Source organism: Phalacrocorax carbo, chromosome 10 (genome assembly GCF_963921805.1).
Source record: "Phalacrocorax carbo chromosome 10, bPhaCar2.1, whole genome shotgun sequence".
Lineage (NCBI taxonomy): Eukaryota > Metazoa > Chordata > Aves > Suliformes > Phalacrocoracidae > Phalacrocorax > Phalacrocorax carbo.
The window spans coordinates 23101959-23121139 of NC_087522.1; the positions used below are offsets into that span (position 1 = coordinate 23101959).

At 40.2% G+C, this 19181-nt stretch overlaps 1 protein-coding gene across 1 annotated transcript in view; it reads left to right on the forward strand.

The window, feature by feature from the left end:
• The window catches only part of SPTBN5 (spectrin beta, non-erythrocytic 5), a 99391-nt gene that overhangs the window by 39331 nt on the left and 40879 nt on the right, over window positions 1-19181 (forward strand). The window contains 4 exon segments of the mRNA XM_064462471.1: window positions 3287-3490; window positions 4731-4880; window positions 15899-16003; window positions 16979-17164. Of these exon segments, the coding sequence (XP_064318541.1) occupies window positions 3287-3490; window positions 4731-4880; window positions 15899-16003; window positions 16979-17164 (645 nt within the window).

Consider the following 19181-nt stretch of genomic DNA (forward strand, 5'->3'; position numbering starts at 1 on the left):
TCTCTGGGAAGGAACACTTGTATCCGTGTATGGGATAATTGATAGTGGTCAGAAACAGTCATCACTTTGAAGGAGTAACAGTAGTCTTTCCAAAGACTCTGCAATTCCCACTGAGTAAGAATTATAAAAATATATGTTAGACTCCCATTTATAATGGCTAAATGTTTCTTCTCTCTCTGTCAGGGCATGCAATAACCTTCAGCTAATTTACTTCATGGAGTATATCGAATACAACTCAGTGGTCTTTCCAGTAACCTCTCAAGTTGCTTAACACAGTAACATGCATATATCAGCATAGTATCATCATCTGCAATGCACAGTAGTTTTCTCTCCACAGAACTGAGAGTCCCTGTGCTATGATTTTCCACAGAATACTTTGCAAATATTGGTCTCAGTGAAGGTACTTGAGCTACACCGCTGCAAATTAGTAGATAATTGTTGCAAGCACTGCATTAGCAGGTACTAAAACAGCAAGGGTGCCCCCTTTTGTCATACAGGAAGTTGCAAATTTAGATTTCTAGAATACCTTTACATTCTTCATATTCTTAAGCTGTTCCAGGTGTAACTTCAGTGTCAAAGATACCTCAGGTAGTTCACATTCTGTTTCCATGTTTGCTGGGAAACAGAGAATATCCAGGGTATGCTCACCTGGAAAAAACCTTACCACAAGTTCGTCTTAAGGTTGTGAGCTGGGATCAAGACCACAATAGGGTGTACATGATGATTTTGTGTTAGCATGAGAGGCTTCTGTGCATTAGGCTAATCCACTTTACATATCTTAATAGTGTTCAAACCAGCATTACACATCATATTTCATCCAAAAATACATTGTACAGTTAGAGATAAAGGATGTTTATGGCACTTGGTTTTCTTCAGGGTTTGGCTGGTTTGCTTTTTAACTCTTAACAATCCATTATCTTGTGCAGAACTATTGGTGGGGAAATAAAATCAATTAGAATTTGACTTAAGGATAATTAGAGTGGCTCTACTGATGTAGGTGAAAGATTAATTTGTCCACTGTCTTTCTATCCACTGACAGATAGTAAGAACGAGGCAAACTACTTCTAGTATCTATTCTTCTAACATATATTAGATTCTGGAAGTGTTCAGCCTGGGAGGATCTTCATCAGGAGATGGATCTTGATGGATTTATCCATTAAAATGTAATCACTCAGAGTTCACTTTGTTATTGATTTGTTTCACGACTTAGGTCATAAATTTAATTGTTAACTTCAGACAGAAAATGTCCTGTTGGTGGGGGTGCTTCTTTCTTTTTATTGCTGCAACCGTACAAAACACCATTGGTTTGAATTTTGTCTGAAATCTGTGATGCATCCAGTGATCTGAATGGCCAATCTATAGTCCATTTCTTACTCTGTCAGTGTATCCTTTCATCTGCATTGGTGAATATACAAGCAATGAACACCTTAAAAACATATAAACCTGTCAGTGCTTACTAGAGGGCCTGCACTCTCTTAATATCATAAAACAAAATGACAAAGCCAGTGACATGGCTAGATGGGATTAATCATCAGGCATCCCTGCCTCTTTGATGCCAGTCTGTTGGCAAGAAGTATTCCTGACCCCCTCAATTTTCATCTCCTTTCCTGACAATAATTCCTGGAGAAGTGAAGAGCTGGTTCTGCAGATTTGGTAAGCTCATCTTTCTGCCCAGATGGGACCAGGCAGGTGTATACCAAAAGATGCACAAACTTAATTGTTAGTCACAGCTGTTCAGTGTACTTTTTTCATTAGTATCTTTCATATGCAGTCCAGGGGCTTTTTCATTATGAAATTGTACACAGATTAAGAAGTGAAACAAAACCAAATCAGCTTTTCCATAAATGAGAATTCTGCACAATTATCTAGTATATCTTCTTGCATTGCACCAAGTACAGTTTTCAGTCTGATTAAACAGCAGGGCTGGCCATAACTAACAACACACCATAACAGCAGAGGGCTCCAAATCTTCCAAGAAAGTCTGTCAAGCAAGACGAATTTAGACATAGACTCAAAATATTTCTGAATGGTCTGAGGTTCTTGTTCTGAAGTTTGTGCTAGGATCTGCATGATCTGAGTCATGCTCTGCTTAGGAGTTTACTGCAGACTGATGCCTAGTCTGTCCTTAAATGTTGCTAGCAGTGGCAGTCCAATAACCTCTTATTGGCTCTTGACTTGTTCCATTGCATTAAATATCCTGAGATTTAGGGATTTTTTCCTAATGCTTAGCTTAAAATCACAAGGAGTCTTAGACATTTGCCATGCCAAGTGCAATGTCAGTGTCTACAGTGACATCCAGCTGTGCATGAATTAGTGCCACAAATCAAAATGATGCCCACACATGTGCACTGTTTGGGCCCCTTTAAAAGGACCACAGTCCTTTTAAAGAGTCATTTAGTAGCCATGTTCATTGGCTTTAAAGCCTAAACATTTAGGACACCAAATTGGCCCTTTTCAACTTTGTGGTGTTCTTCTGAAAATATTTTTTCCTGGCTGGCTGGTTCACAAGCCAGCTTTGAGCTGTACAAAATTCTGATGATACGGTTTAAAATCCATGGGTAAAATGGAACAGGCAAGAAGCTATTTCCATTACACAGTTTCCTTCAGCGGAAAAGCCAGCAACCATTCACAAGAGAAAATTGTTAATTCTCTGCAGTAAAAGCGCATTTTTCTTCAGCACTTACTATACCTAAGAGTCTTTTAAAATACACTTAAAAACTAAAAGACCATTTACCACCTCAGAACTGCATCAACTAATCCAAACACAATTAAACTATAACAAAACTTAATTAATCACCCCATACAATCACCAGTACAGTTCCTGGCAGTCCTATTTTTCACCAGCTGACACAGAAGAGCACAATATATGCACAACTTAAGTTTTGAATAGACTTGTATTAGCCAAAGCTAACCCTAGAAAAATACAGTGATATTGTTTTATCTTCCTTGAAGGAATAACTCCAGAAAGCACTTAAGGAATGATGTATTAAAGGACAATAATTGAAATCATGTTGTCATTAGTGTGATAAAACAGTTTGGTTATGATTATGATATTACAAAACATGTAAGATTTAGCACAGTATGTTGAAATTCCTGCAGTCATATTATTCGCCCTTGTTAAAATTCATAGAAGTACTCTAAGCCCTAATGAAATATTTTCTCTTTTTTTATTTGTGATTTTATTACCTATTATTTACTTAAAGTTGAAGAGTCAGCCTATGGTTTTCCTGTCTGATATCTCAAGCTTGATCCCTAACCTCAACTTTCACATTTTTTTGCATTCCAGGTGTGGGACTATTTCTCATGGACAGCAGAAATAATAAGGGAAATGAAAGCCAAGGAGACTATTCGGGACATATCTACTAGCAGCCTGAGACTTACCCAGCATCAACAGCTGCTGGCAGAGATTGAAGCGCGAGAAGAGAAGTATAATCATGCTGTACAGCTAGGACAGTCACTTTTGCAAGATGAGGAAATAGGATCAAAAGAGGTAATTGAAACTGATTTGAGTTCAGTCACACACGTTCAGATACTCAACACCAGTGTAACTATCATTCTATACTATATCGCTCTGTAACCACACAAATGTGTGTGTACACTCACACATATCCGTATGCATGACCTACATTTGCCTCAGTGTGTTACCTACCTTGGGCACAAAAATATCTGTTCCATTTCCTACCTCAGCAGTATATGAGTGCTGGCATCTCCTGAGGGCCCACTGCTGCAAAGCTGGGCTTGTTTGAGGAGTTTGCTATGTTCTGAGCACTCGAGATAATTCTACCCACTTCCCAAACTTCCCATAGCACAAATACTATGCTTCGCATTACAGTGCTATACCCGTACCAGACCAGGCTGGACACAAGTCTGTCAACCAAAGAACAAAAACACTCAAACAAACAAGTGTTTCATATTTTCTATACTGTATTCACATTTTCTATAGTCATGAATTATGCTGGTATATTTAACTCCCCCAAATGAAAGATGGAAATCAAAATGTCAGTTTACTCAAGACAAATAGCTTCTAAGATTCTCACAGCATTATTTCTTTCCCAGTACTAGTTCACTTCTCCCTGACAATTCATTACCAAGTCTCTTGCATATCTTCAGAAAACTGCAGGGTTCATGCAAATTACTCTCCCATCAGACCAAGCTATTTCCTGAAAATATGTTGAATGTTGCAATGTATTACTATAGTAACTAGAAATATTGCTGACTGTAAAGTCCTTTGCCTGCAGAAAAAGGTAGGAAAAAGTCATTTGTAGAAAGCATGTGCATATAAAGAGTTTGGAAGCTGAAATTATGTGAATTCTAACATTGAGACACGTGTTCACTGATTAGGAGAATACACTATGTTGATAATTTATGTAAGTATCTGTCCTATCCCAATTTGAAGTGCTATAACTGCACCATTATGACTAAAGATAATGGAGAATTAGGATTTAATAGTAGAAGGTACACCTGAGAAACAGTTACTTACCTTTGGTCCTGGCTTGGACTGCTATATATGCTGTAAGAAGCACTCCTCCATTCCTGAAATGAGGCACCTCTGATTATCTCTCTGCCCAAATATAAGTGCTAGAACTCATTTTACTTTTTTTCTGTTTGATAACTATGTTGCAATTTATGGGGCTTATCCACCAGTCCACTCAATCCTTTCTCCTCCCACCGTACCCTGTTCTGTGGGGTATAAAGACCAACGTAAGTTTTTAATCAGAAATTGTGTTCAGATTCAGCAGAAGCTACAGGCTCTGTTGGAAGAGAAGGAAAAGGTATACAACGAATGGAAACAGAAGAAGGAGTGGCTAGAGAAAATACACCAAGAACAAATGTTCTACAAGGATTGGGATCACCTGGACATGCTCCTGAATTCACAGGAGGTACGTGAATTACAAACTCGAAATAAGCAGTTAAATTCTTCAAGTATTTGAACTCTTCCAAACTAAAAGGGGCACTGCTGTTCACCTACAACTTAAAATCCTTGGTTCTGTGTATAAACAAAACTCTCTTTTTATTGACATTATTTGCATGGTGGTATTACTTGGAGACTGTAGCACTGTACAAGACACCCACCGCCCCCCTCCCTTTCTTATGGGGTTTAGGTGCTGAACCAGGCACAAAAAGATGACCATTGCCTGAATGATAATTCACTGCAAATAAACATAAGAGCTAACAGATGAGAGTCACAACAGAAAAGGGAGACAACCATTCAGTATTATTCAGCTTTACAGACAGATGGCAGTGTACCAGCTTCTTAACCACTGGCAAATTGTTTCATAGGTTTCAGAAAGAAGGGAAATTGTCAGGAGGGTTTGAAGGAGGACAGGGAGATTACTTTGCAGGTGTTTCTGGAAATCTCATCGCAGGCTGGGGTTAGTGCTGGGGAAATGCAACCAGTGGAAAATTAATCTGGGCAGTGTGAGTTAATCCAGGAAATGGAATTGACTTCTCAGTTCTGCAAGCGAGTTGATAGCAGTATGAAGAACAGCTATAAAAGTCTTTGGTTGTAAGGAATAGTAGTTTTTGTCTGATGTAGTAGGGAAAGATGAGCTAGTGAAAAAAGCCCTCTCATGAAAAGGGAGGGCTGATACAGTTAATGCAAAGAGACAGAAGGATGTTCTTACTATCATAATTTTGCAGCTCCTGAAATAGGTTTTTTGTCACCAATGTTAAACTATATTTTGTCTTTCTTGCACTTTCCTGGATTCATGGAACTATTTAAAAAGGTTCCAGCTTGCGGCCTGACATTTGCTATTACAAAACTTAGTGCAGAATTCAGAATTCTTTTCCAGTCACTCTGCAAATTCACGTATTGATAAATTGCTGTAACTGTGCTGAGATTTGGCATGCAAACCACATCAATGGGTTGAAGGTTGCCAAATGGAAGGGTTGAAGCAAAGCTGAAGGAGATTGTACCTCTTGATCATTTCTTATTAAGGAAGAATAATAATTCTTAATTCTTCAAGACAACTGGCAGCATAATAAAATGGCTCTTGGTTTGTGCTGAGCTCTATTTTCCACCAGTGCTTTGCCACTGGCACTAAATCTTTTGGAAAACTGGCCCTGAGCTGTGCCATGCAGAGATACTTAACCCTTTGGGACACATGGGCTTGAAACCTTCTCCTACTCATTCCTTGAAGGAAATGTGTATCTTTATAATGCCATATGTCTCCTCCTTCACTGACACAATCCCTACCATCACTGAGCTCCCACAATGCCTACAAGAGACTGTTATGGATTAGTGCTCAAATTTAATCCAGGAAACACATAAATGCTGTTAGGTGGGGAGAAGAGAGGCTGAATTTGTTCATGTCCAGGATGTGAACAAACTGATCCTCAATGAGCTGTGAGCATTCAGGATGAGCATCAACTCTCACTATATGGGATGCACCAATCAGGCTGATACTGTGAACAGCTTTCCTTTCAGGAATTACTAGCTTTTTCTCCATTGTGATGACTCACTCCTGTGATGTCCGTCCTTGCCATCCTGGTTCTAACCCACAGCTGACACTGAGCAAAAAGTACCATGAAGAAATGACAGCTGCCCAGGAACACCAACCTGCCTCAGAGCTAAAGAGCATTGGTGAAAGCACGTATCAGCTGTACATCACAAATTCCACTACTACCTGCTCATTTTGAATCATATTTTGCTGTCTTTAAGTCAATTTTATTGATTTGAGACCTGGCAATGTTGGCAATCACCTCAGCGTCCAAAGCACTGTCAGTCTACAGTGAGTATAAATACAGAGTGATGCAGGTTTAGGCTATGAAGGCTGAGAAGACAGAAACTACAAGATAAGCTGTATCTTTGAAGGATTTGTGAGATGAAATCAATAAAGAAAGCAAATAATTGCAAGAAGAGGCTCATTTGCTGCTGTTTATGGAAGAACAGGAAGGAATTTACCTTTTACTGGATTCTAGTATTCCTTAATATGCAGTGCATCAGCCTGGCCCTGAATAGAAATGTCAATATTGTTCTGATTCTTCTACAGCTGAAATTCCTGTATTCCCAGAATATCCCCCATTGCTTTTGTTATCTCTAAGCATGATCATTCTCCAAAAGGGTTCTTCATGTGCTGCAGGACTCCCATCTAAATGAGGGAGACAGAGCAAGAACTGCAAAGCTATCTTTTGCAGCTGCCATCATCTGCTTTATGGATCAGTATATACAATTTGACGGTGAACCGAGATTCCTTAGTCACTGTTTGTATTTTAGTTCTCTGCATTTGAAGAACAATTGGAAGAGGAAGAGGTTCCTTTTGGATAGAGCTCTATTACTACTATAAGGAGTTAAAATGTGGCTGCACAGTGAGTCAGAGCCTGCTCCCTAGGGAGACAGGCAGGAGGGTGGGAAAGCAGTCATTTCAACCATGATTTCAAAAAGTATTCAGCAAAGACATCAATTGAAGACTCCCAAACCACTTTCCCAATGGGAATATTGTAATATGCTGCTTTCAGGAAAGATAAAGCAAACACACACTTAAGAAAAGATTCCTATCAGGCAAGCAAATATAAGCAATGTCTTCACCCCTTGTTTCTTCTGACTTTTGTGTTTGAGGCAAAGCTCAGTCGCATGCATTTCCCTTTGCACATCTGCAAAACGTGGGTGTAAGAAAGCAGCTTCCATCATCCCATAATTTGGGGATCCTATTTTCCCAGGACTTCATATGCCTTCGACCAAGTCTCTCCCCCAGCAGCAAGGAACAGGGGAAGGAAGAAGGCAACAGAGGAGTATTTTAAACTAAGAACTACTACTGAGAAGTGCTCTTTCATTCGCTCTCTGTGCCAGTGCGACAGGTTTGACTTTATGCCAGCATCTTATATTACATCCAAGTTACTTAAGCCTTCAAAGGATTTCTGCAGAATTTAGTCTAGGGTTGTTCTATGCTAAAGAAAATAGAACACATGTGGAGAAAATCAGGCAAACATCTATCTTTTTAAATTTTTTTTATTATTAATTCAATTGTGCTATTGCATGGATCTGTTGTAGGAAACTCTCCTAAGGTCTGCGAACTGAAATCTTGCCATTTGGAGTGCAGACCAGCAACAGCTGAAAAGAGAAGGAAGAAAAAAAAATAGTTTTTGCTTTGAGCAGAAGTTGTGTCCAGTACACTCTGCTCCATTCTAACCTTTTCGCGGCAGCAGATGCATTGCTGAGGTTAGCTGCTTTCCTTTTTTTCACAGATGAAATAACAGCAAGTTCGCAGGCTGTCTCTGGCAGGCTTTTTTGGCTCCCCCTACTCTGTCTGCAGTCTCACTGTCAGAACACTCAGGGAGCAGAGCCTCAGGCACCATAATTTATCTTTCTGCCCATCCCACTCTTATATCACTTTGCAGATGTGACAGGCGGCAGTAGCAGTATTAGAAGAGCTGTGCATTTTTATTTTGAATGTGGATTTTTTTAGTTTATGAATTTTTTCCTGAAGAATGTTTATTCATCTCTCATTCCTTTGCTTCAGAGGAAGAATGGAAATTTTCAGTGCCAAAGGAAAAAGGATTAGGAGTTGGTTTTAAAAACGGGGAAAGGCAAGCTTCTGTGGCTTTGATTTTTGCATCATTTAGGACGAAGCTTCAGAATGTCATGCAGGGACCATCGCTGCAAACTTTCACCTGCAACCTATGTCTCCACTGCGGAAGTGATGCTGTCTTCCAGCAGAATGACCCCACCTCCTCCTTTTGAATCTGCTGTGCGGGACAGGCCTTTTAAAAAAATGCCAGCATCAGCATGGCATCCTCCCACTGGTCAATCAGTTGCAGAGCTTTTTCCAGGAAATACCAGCTCGCCACCAAACAGTGTGTCTTCTGGTGCTTTCTCTTCAAGGCTAGATGTCACCCTGACACACACAGACCGGAGGAAAGGTTTCAGGAGCACTAGTCACTCTGTCAGTCCTCCTGATGAGACATCCAGGTGTTCCAGTCCTCCCAGGGACCCTCAAGGCCATGGATATGGGAGTTCTCTCACTCAGGCAACACCTGCAACTTACAAGCAATATTCAAAAAGGGAAAAATGTGTTCATTATATTTCTCCTGAAAAAAAGGATCCCTTGAAGCTTGCTGTATCTTTGCCCTCTGAAGTCCTTTCCTGCAAAGCTCCACCAAGTTGGACATCACGCCTGGACGTTGATCTTTCTGCTATTCCAGCTGTTTCTACACTCCGCAGCAAAAATCTGCACGCAGCCCTGGAACCGTGTGATCCTCTCTCACCCCAACAAGGCTGTAGCCAGTACAATGTCCAAATGCCAGACCTCCATGCTTCAATGAAGCTTTACATTTCAACTTGCAGCTTGACGATAAAGCCTTTTCGAGCAGATTCTCATGGAAGTAGTCATGCTCATTCAAGTCTGTTCATGCCTCAATTAGAGAAGGTGCCTGAAACTCCAGCTAGTCTTCCAATGGGATCCCAGAAACCAAAACAAGGCTTCCCTTCAGGTGGTTCTCCAGCCCTTCAAATCACAAGATTTCACGTGACTTCCTCTAAGTATCCTGGCCTTCCCCAGCAGACTGTCTCCAGAGATATATGGCTGTCCCCAGATGTGCTGACTGGAAGAGAAAATTCAGCTAGTGGGAATGAGGTCACGAGCAAGGATTTAAATCCAGACTTAATTGTCTTTCAGAACCACCCTTCTTCTAGGCCAGAGTTTAGGAAGACTTCATGTGATGGCCTAACACCTGCTCATCACAAGGTTTCCAAAATCACCCTGATATTTGCCACCCCTTTGACTTCTATGCCTATCCAAGTGGTAAGAGAATTTAGAAGAAGCCCAAGTCCAACGATCTTTATCAAAACACATGATTCAGATACAGCTGGTCCACCTTTTCATCCTGTGGAGATCGGGGCTGGCCTTTCTCTGTCAGTGAATCCAGTTTGCTGCTCAGGATTGCTTTCTAGCCATTGGGCAAGATCTGGTTTGAGACCTTCCCAGGAAACATGCAGTCTAAAAAGTGTATGCCCTGGCAACCTTTTGACAAACATACCAGCTCACACCACTTCTACTCACAGAGAGACGGAGCGTGTATGGTGTCCATCTGTCGCTGTCAATATTGCATCCTTTGGATCTGGGAGGAGAGTGGTGAAGATTTCCATTCCGTTCTAGGAACATTTGCAAACAGAAGTTTTAAGCTGTGTTAATCAAGCCATGTGGATTTCTTTTTGTATGCTTCCTGCCATGTTCCCACTCCCTAGAGATGACTTATGGGACAATCAGAAAGCTACTTGTGTTCTGCTGTCATCAAAACTGCAGCTACAGCTTGATCCATCCTAAATGAAGCTGAGCACTCTGATCTGATTGAGCACTTAAAAAGGGTTTCATTTTAACCATTACAGTGGTATTGGCAACGTGGCATGTTGCATGCTATGCATGTTCTTACAGATTTTGCATAATTGGGCCATAGTGCTCAGCACTTTGAAGACTCAGGACCTCAGGGTCAAGAACTGCTTTTCTTCTCTGCTAGCTGATCTGGGACCTGGGACAAAACCTCAGTGTAGTTTTCTTAGATTTTTCTGTTTCGCTGTTTTCATTTTCTTACTTGTCGGCTTATGCTATATTTCTAAACGGCTGATTCCTGGTTTTGTAACCTTTTAAAAGTAATACTTGTTTTCAAAACCCAAAATATTTAAGTGTGTAGGAAGAAATCACCTTTTTTCCCCCCTTACAAAATGAGATGTCCCACCCTTTCCTGAGGGAAATGAAGGGAATTTGGTCTCCATAGCATCTCAAATTTTGATTTCCCAGAAAAGTTTCTAGCAGTGAAACCATGAGGAGTTTAAGAGGAATTTAGTCTGCCTTCAGACAAATGTTCCATAAATAAATATTTTAATGATGATGTATGGGCATAGAATTCTGATCTAACACCTACTAACAGGATAGGGGTCAAGCTTGTGAAGTTTGAAGAAGGAGGCGATAGGTGTGACAAAGGAATCAGAGCAGTTACAGGAAAACAAACACTGACTTCTGTCTGTGTTTTTCCATATACATTTCCAATTTCAGATAATCATATTCTTATGCCAATGAGACAGCATGCAGTGGGACGGGAGAAGGAAATTTTAAATACGTTTAACATTAGAATTTTGCCACTAGATTGTGAGGTCAGAGACCAACAATTCAGCCATGTCTGTATGATAGAAAAGGTGTATGTATTTTTTTATAAACAACTTCAGTGTGTTTTAGTCCACTTATGGTTATAGTATGATACCTTGTTATAACTTCTACTAAATTGAAGCATAGTACAACATATTTGTGAACCATATATAATAATGGTATTAAGCTCATTTATTTACTTTGCTAAAAGAAATTTATTCTTTTTTCATTAATTCTTTTTTGTATTTACTTTTATCAGAAGTATAACAATCAAACCTTGTTGTTATCTATCTGGGCAGAAAGTTTGGAACTGATTACATGCTTTAGGTGAAGGCATTTAAAACTGGCAGTAATTCTGGCTTTTAGTACATGCTTAGAGCTGAAAGGTTTTCAGTGGAGTTCCAGCAATCTCAGCAGCAAGCCCAGGGCAAGCAGTAGGGGACAAAATCTGTGGAGCTTGTTATACTGTGAAGAGCAGAAGCAGGAGAAAGGGGTGGATTTGCACAAATACTTAGAATAGTTTTTTTTCTAGAGAAATAAGAATGAGACTTCTTGGAAGACAAATTTCTTTTGGGACTGTGTCAACTTCCAGCATGTATAAATGTAAAGTTGTGCCATCCAGAAAGCCTAGTTATACTAATGACTAAAATGTTTCATTCAGTATTTCTCCAAAAGCTAGCTGGCCTGTGCCTTCACATAAGTATGTATATAGTACTATTTTATTTAGAATGAACATTTTTTTAAATTGGATTTTTCATTTAGTTCTGCATTAACTTGTATGTAAGAGGTCTTATGACAATGTGGATAAATCTATGCAATGGGCTCAGAAATAGCGAAAAACTCCAGTTAAGTAGGGTTAAAACCTCTGTTTCTGTGCTTTGCATTGTTAATAATCCATTTCAAACCTCAAAAAGGGCCAAGTCCATTTTGTGGTTTTAAGCATCTTTGCAAGTCTTCAAAAACAAGTCTGTTACATAGCAAGTGGTCAAGTCTTTGGTGATTTTTGTGCCAAAGCATTAAGTTCCTGACAATGGACCATGATGCATAACAGAAACAAACTTTCAAGAAAGTTTATACCTGCTGTGTGCTGTGGGAGACTTTGGTAGGTTACCTGAGGAGAGCTCTGCAGTGTTTTGTATTTGAAATCAACACATCTCATTCAAAGAAGGAGTTTGGGGACCTGTCTAAAAATATGCCAAAAAGTGATGTAATTGGCCGCAGGCCAGCATTGTGGTGTGGGAGCCAGTTTCCATTCTGCTTTCAAATTGGTATAACAAATGCTTAAACGAAAAAAGTGTTGCGGTTCTGATTCTAGCAATTGCTGTCATAAAATTTCTGTTTAAAAGATGAATGGAAAGATTTTACCTCACCAGCTCTCCACGTAGCACTGTTAGTGCTACTGGGGCTGCTTCCTTCTAAGTGTGTTGCCATCGCCTGTAATCTATGCGGCCAGTTTTCTTTTGCACCATTTCTCTTTTTGTGCACCAGTTTTCTTTCTCTGTATGAAAACCTGGGTTCCCAAGATCATTTGCGCGGGCTTCTGCTTGGAGGACTTGGTCCAAAGCTTTCAGAAGTCAGGAGGACCTTTTTCCCCAGTGATTTTGAGTGGGAGCAAGGCACCAAGTACTCCAGTGGCAGCTGCTTATGACTCACCATCCCACACCCCTGCTCTCAGATGTCTCTGTTCTCTTTTTCCAAAGAAAGTAACCATCTTTACCGGTAGATGTCCCTTGCCTTTTTCTTCCACCACAGATATAGGAGCAGGGAAACTAATGGCTGACCATTTCTTCAGGTATCACAGAATTTGCAGTTCCACTGCTAAGAGTTACTAAATAAAGGTCCTCAAAAGATATGTGGAAAAGTATTGGAATTTTCTGTTTCCTCAGGTAAAACTTTTTTTGATCAAGAATGGTAGATAATCCCCAAAACATGATAGAGAAGCTACAATGCTTTTAAAGCAGCATTTAAAACACCAAATTAGAGATGCAGCCTGTGGCTATATGTTTGTGTACCCTGAACAGGAGTGAGTGAGATTCAGCCAGTAACTTTTTATTTCAGTGTTAGTAAAAGCAGTGTAAATATGGGTGGTAATTATAAGTGGTTTAACAAAGCATTACAGTACATGGATCTGGAGCCCACACATGTAGAGATCTTCCTCCACAAGAGCAAACCAAATCCAAAAACACTCAACGAAAAAAAAATCTGTCATAATTTCATATACTTGATGAGTATGATAGATCAAAGGATTTAAGTTTGAATGACAGAATATCTGCCTTCTGGTGGGGGTTGTATTTAACATACAGAGACATAACAGAGGCATTAATTAATATCTTTAGGCATCCTAGTGATTTATGGGTCAGACTTATTAAAAACTTAGGCCTGTTGTACAGCGGCCTTCCCCTTTTCTTGACAGTGATTACTGTGTTGGGATTTATTCACCTGTCTTCTGATACTCGGCATGGATTAATATAGAGCAGTTTGAACATCTGGCCTGGGCATGATATTCTTCTGTGCATTTTTATGTATATGCAAAATATTCCTCTCATTAACTCCCAAAAAAATGAGCCATGAAGTCAGGCCAAGTCTGGCTGTCAGACCTCTTAGCCACAGCTGCCAAGGAGGGCTGAGTGGCAGCAGCAGTAACAAGGTCCGTTGACCAGCTAGAGATCGCGGCTGCAAAGCGAGGTAATGACTGAAATCTGGGGACTGTCCAGGAGGACCAAAGCAGGGCTCAGGGCTCCCCTCAATACCAGAGCCTATTGGTGCACTCAGACCCTGACAAGTAGGTTTGGATTCCCCTGCACATAACACATGCCTGGGAAACCTCTCCTTCAAAAGATGCCCTGTGGGGTTAAACAGCCATCCAATACTTCTGTCCAGGCAATGAACATCATTACTGGTTTTCTAAAGTAGGTGCTGAAGAACATCTTTTCTCTCCTGTCAGACTGCTACAAAACTGTAATGTTTTGCAAAGCAAGAGAGATCTCTCTAGATGTTTTTTTTTCCTGTGCATGTCTATACTTTTAAGGCACAGATTCACTTACATCCTTTACCAGCCCTCTTCTGAAACTATTAGCTGTTGTGTTGTTTCACTGATTCTATTCTGTTTCTTTCCTGCCTCTTAATTCTTTCACACTATATCACTGATCTCAAATTATTCTTCCATCTCTACTAATTGCACTTTATCCAGGTAAAATTACTGGCTGGAATTTCTCATCCTTATCCAAATACTTAAAATTCCATGAGCTTACAGAATGGATTACGCAGTGCCACGTCCCAGCCAATAAATGTAGTCCCTCGTAGCAGCCTGAACTCCAGAAGCCTGCCCAGTCATATTCACTCCACTGTGATCCTTGTCCATGGGTAATTTTTGCTCATGGCCCATCAGAACCTCTGACTGAGGTTTTTGTCCTGCTTTTATCTCATCATTTAATAAGGGAAGAAACTGGGTATTAAAGGGAATTAAAACCACCGGAAAAGAATAAATTCCTACTGGCCTGCAGAAAGGCTTAATTTTTTCTTGGTAGTAGATAGCTACGTTGTTTATTCTCTTGCATTTGACAAAACTGAATGTAACAGAATGCATAGGAGAAATAATTGGACAGCCAGTTCTCTTAACACCAGAATAGAGTCAAGAAACACTGTGGTGCCTTAGAGATGTATGTGGATTAGTAAGAAAAGGTCCTCACAGTATTAGAAGCGAATATTGCAGAGGTCAGTTTCTTAAAACTGCATTTTTTATTTTAGACTAAGGCCTTTCTGCATCAGAGACTGACAGGTCAGACAGTAAATAAAATAAATGCAGGCAAGTTGGAAAGATAGGCTAAAGAAAATAACAGCTGTAATTCACTTGGTACAGGTGCAAGCTATGACATTTTGCAGGAACAATCAGCTGCATAAATACAGGATGGGAACAAGCTGGTCTGATAGCAGTTTTTCTGAAAAGTTTCTGGAAGCTTATAGTCACAAGGTGAACTTGAGTTCATGGTATTGTGTAAAAGTTAAGCACCGTACACAGATACATGCAGAAGATTACAGCTTGGAAAGAACACATAAGCTCTCTGCTGACTTCACTGCCTTCACTCTGGCAGCCTTATTGCTTATTGTCACATATTGCATCAAGTATTAGGAACCCCATTTCAAAATAAGTGGAAATGGAGAAAACCCAGAGAAGATCAATAGGAATAATCAGAGTCAAGAAGACGCAGCCTTTGTGGACTGATTGATCATTCAGGGTAGTTTTAGCCTACAGAAGATAGAAACCCCAGTATGCCAAGAGCCTACAGACATGTGCAAGTCTGAAGCAAATGTAAAAGGAATTATCTCCTTTCTGTGATGAAGAGGGCAGTATCTAATGAGGTGAAGTGTCGGCCATGCACTTTCAGGCTAGATATGTGGAAAATCTTGCTAATGGTAAAGGTAACAGATCACTGGAATAAATTGCCCAGAGAGGCTGCAAAGCCTCCATTATTGGAAGTCTTCTAAGAAGGAATCATACAAACATCTGTCAGACATGACAGTGTTGATCTTGCTTTGGATTACAAGGATGGCTTAGACCTCTGGAATTCACTGCCAGCCTTGTGACTTAGTGATTGCAATAAGCAGTGATAGGTCACTTTCCTTAGCTGGACTTGTTAATGCTTCTCTTTCTTGCTCAAGACCATTTACTATTTAATTTCCAATTTCAGTTGCCTTCTGTTCTTGTTTTTTGTCCTCTCAAGTGTACTCTCAACTGCAGAGTTAATACTAATTCTCATGTTTATGAATCAGTTTTATGTGATAATTAACCCACTGATTAAAATATGAAACTTTTTTAATAGATTTATTTGAAAAGCAGTGACCTCGGAAGCTCTGTGGATGAAATAGAGCAACTGATAAGGAAACATGAGGCTTTTGAGAAGCTCCTGGCATCACAAGATGAGAAGGTACAAAAATCAACAAATATTTTACCAACCCATGAGTTAGAATGATTATTTTTTTTAATATGGCAACATATTAAATCGCTGACAGGTGTGATATGCCTGATATGCTTGAACCAAAGACAAACTGGGGAAGCTTAGTGAAATAAGAGGCAGAGCAGTGGAGAATATGTGTTAAACACTCCATGCCCAAATCCTGCCTGCATTTTCTTGCAGGAGACAGGAAAACCACTTAGTAAGTTGAATAGTGGGACTTAGCAGAAAAAAATATTTAAAGCAGGCCATATTATGTGTTATGGATATCAGAAGTTTCTGCCTTTTTCGTAACAAAAAAAAAGTGGCTTTTAAAGAAAGTAAAATACAGTAGGACAGACGATAATTAGAAAATAATTGTCTAATTATTTAAATATACATTTGGTATACAATGTCTGTATCAAATTGACTAGCTTCTTTGCACCTTTGGAACAGATGCTGAATTGCTCACCTGCATGTAAAGGAATCTGCCTGTCTGGTGGCCACTGGTATAATTCACCCCAGGCTAGGGCTAAACTCAAACCTGGGTCTGTGCCTGGGTTCCCCAGAAGGAATGAGCTCCCAGAATCAATGCCAGCTCCCTGCCAGACTGATTGCTCATGTTGAGAGCTACCTTCCAACCCCTGATTTCCACAAAGAAATAAAACCTGTGCACTCATGGGTGTCTGGTTTGCTCCATGATTCCTTGCACTGGACTCCTGGAGCTACAGCTTTAATTCATTTAAGTAGCCAGGGAGCACGACGGAGACCAATGACAAGGACATCATAGATGTAACATAGTACAGGGGGGGGGGGGGGGGGAATGCTGGTTAACTTGTCCTTGCTATTCTTGGTTAATTCCAGAAAAAAAAAACAGAGAATCTTCCAAGTATGCAACGGAGCCTGGGTTTTGTTTCTTTCACACCACTTGGAAGCGTAAAAGTAATTTCAGATTTGTTGCCTCCTCAGATGATGTCTCTTCAAGAACAGGCAAGCAAGCTAGAAGAGGTTGGTGGACTGGAAGGGCTAAAGATCCAGCACAAACTGAACGCAATTCACCAGAGGAAGAAGCAGATCAAGGATCTATCTCAGAGTAGGAGAGAGAAGCTGCAGACCGCCCTTCTTCTGGCACTTTTCTACCAGAACTTGGAAGAGGTAAGAGGCTTTTAGACTGGGATGGGGGTGGAAGGCAGAGGAGCTGCTTATCTCTGTTGGATGAAATGTTCACCTTTGCTAGAGATTAGGTAGATTGATGATCTACTCTGGTACGGCAACTCCTGTTCTGCCACACTCACGCAAAGGGGTAGGAGCTCCAGTGCCATTGTTGTTACTATACTATCATTGCGGCATTGTGCCCCTTACAGCTACTTTATGCTCCAGGAGCTCTGCTAAAATAAAACAAATAAAAAGAAAACTGCTAGCTACTACCTTATGTTTCCTTTAGTGGGAAAGAAAAGATATTTCAAATCAGGGTGAATACAAAGTGGAAAGCATTATGGCAAGGGCACCAAGCTTTGCCAGTGAGTGTTCACTGAAGGCCTTCAAAACGGTGCTGTAACTTAGCATAGCTCTTCAGCTGCTGTAGAATGGTCTCTGCAGAATATGTTCATCTCTGTCTCCTTTTCTGGCCTTAGTCCTGTAATTGAGTAGCTCTGCTCTTGGCCCTGCTGTTGGAAAGACATAGAAGGACAGTCTATCAAAGCGCAACACAATGTGTGTGACTGGAAAATGTGCTAGCATAAGCAACAGTGCCCGGGCCCAGAGGGACATTTGCAACACTTGGTGGTCTAGTATGTATCCCTTCTGCTGCTGCGTGCCGTGGAACATCCTCCACAGTTTAAAGAAAAACTGCAGGTGCTTGTCACTTCCTAGCCCATGAAAAAGACATGTATTCTGACACAGGTCAAATTATGATGGCCACTAAAGGTGGATGAATGCTTGAACACAGCTGTTGCTGACAAAGATATTTTTTTTTCTTTTAAACAGTGTTCTAAGGTACAAATGGCTGCTAAAATTCCATTTGCAGCACAATATATTTGGTACTCCCACCACCACCACCACCACCAAAATCATCAAACATTTAAATACTCTCCTTGTTGGCTACACTAAAGAGACAGAGCCACACACTTACACATTTTTTATTATTATTATTATTATTGTTAAATAAACTTTATCAGGAATTATTTACACAGCCAAATATTAACTCATATTATTTGGCTATACTTTTCCTATCACACAAACCAGTTCACCAGTAATGGCCAATCCACCTTGTGGACTAGCAGAAGGAGTGGATGGTGCATTGCACAGAGCTAACGTTTTTAGAAAAGCAACATACCTCTAATGGAAAGGTCACAGAACTGCCAACATCCTCTTTGGTAGACAAACTATCAATGCCCTCCTAGAGATACAATCAACCCATTAGGTAGGAATACTTCTGCATTTCTTCCCATCTCTGTAATTGTCAAATCAGTGCTTGGGCTTGGGGTCCCCCTTCATTCTTGAGTCACACACTTATAGCAGAGGATCTGGCCTTGTATAGTAAGCAATATTTCCCTTTTCTCATCCACTTTCTCCACATAAAGTCTACTGCTGTAGAATCTGAATGCCACCACTGAATTAAAAAAAAAAAAACAAAACAAACTTATAGTAATATCTCTTTTCCTCTTTGTTGGGTAGAATGGAATGTTTGATTTCATTTTAATGATGTTCTGTGTACACGTGTGTACACATTCATATATAAGAAGAGTCCCCAAAGGGATTTTGAATTGCAGAGATGAGTTTTGAGTTTAGCTGTGAAATCAATGAGGTCATTGCTTATTCTTACTTATTAGGAGAACACACCCTGTAGCTGAGGTCCCGCTCCCCTGAAAACTCCCAATCCTGCAATCATCTTAAGTGATTTCTATTGATCAAACAGAATTTTTTGTCTCAGCAGAAAATAGTGATTGCTGTCATGGTTAAAAGTCTCCTAGTTACTCTCTAGAAGCAATTACGCAGAGAGCTACACACATCAGTACAAAGACAACACAGTCTCTGATTACTGATGAGAGGATGGAAAGCTCAACATCATATGGTCTGCTTGGAAGGCTAGCTGCTGCAGTTGGTACCCTTTTCAGAACATAGGACTTTGTTTTTTCTGCACAAAACCCACAAAAACTAACTCAGGAGATTG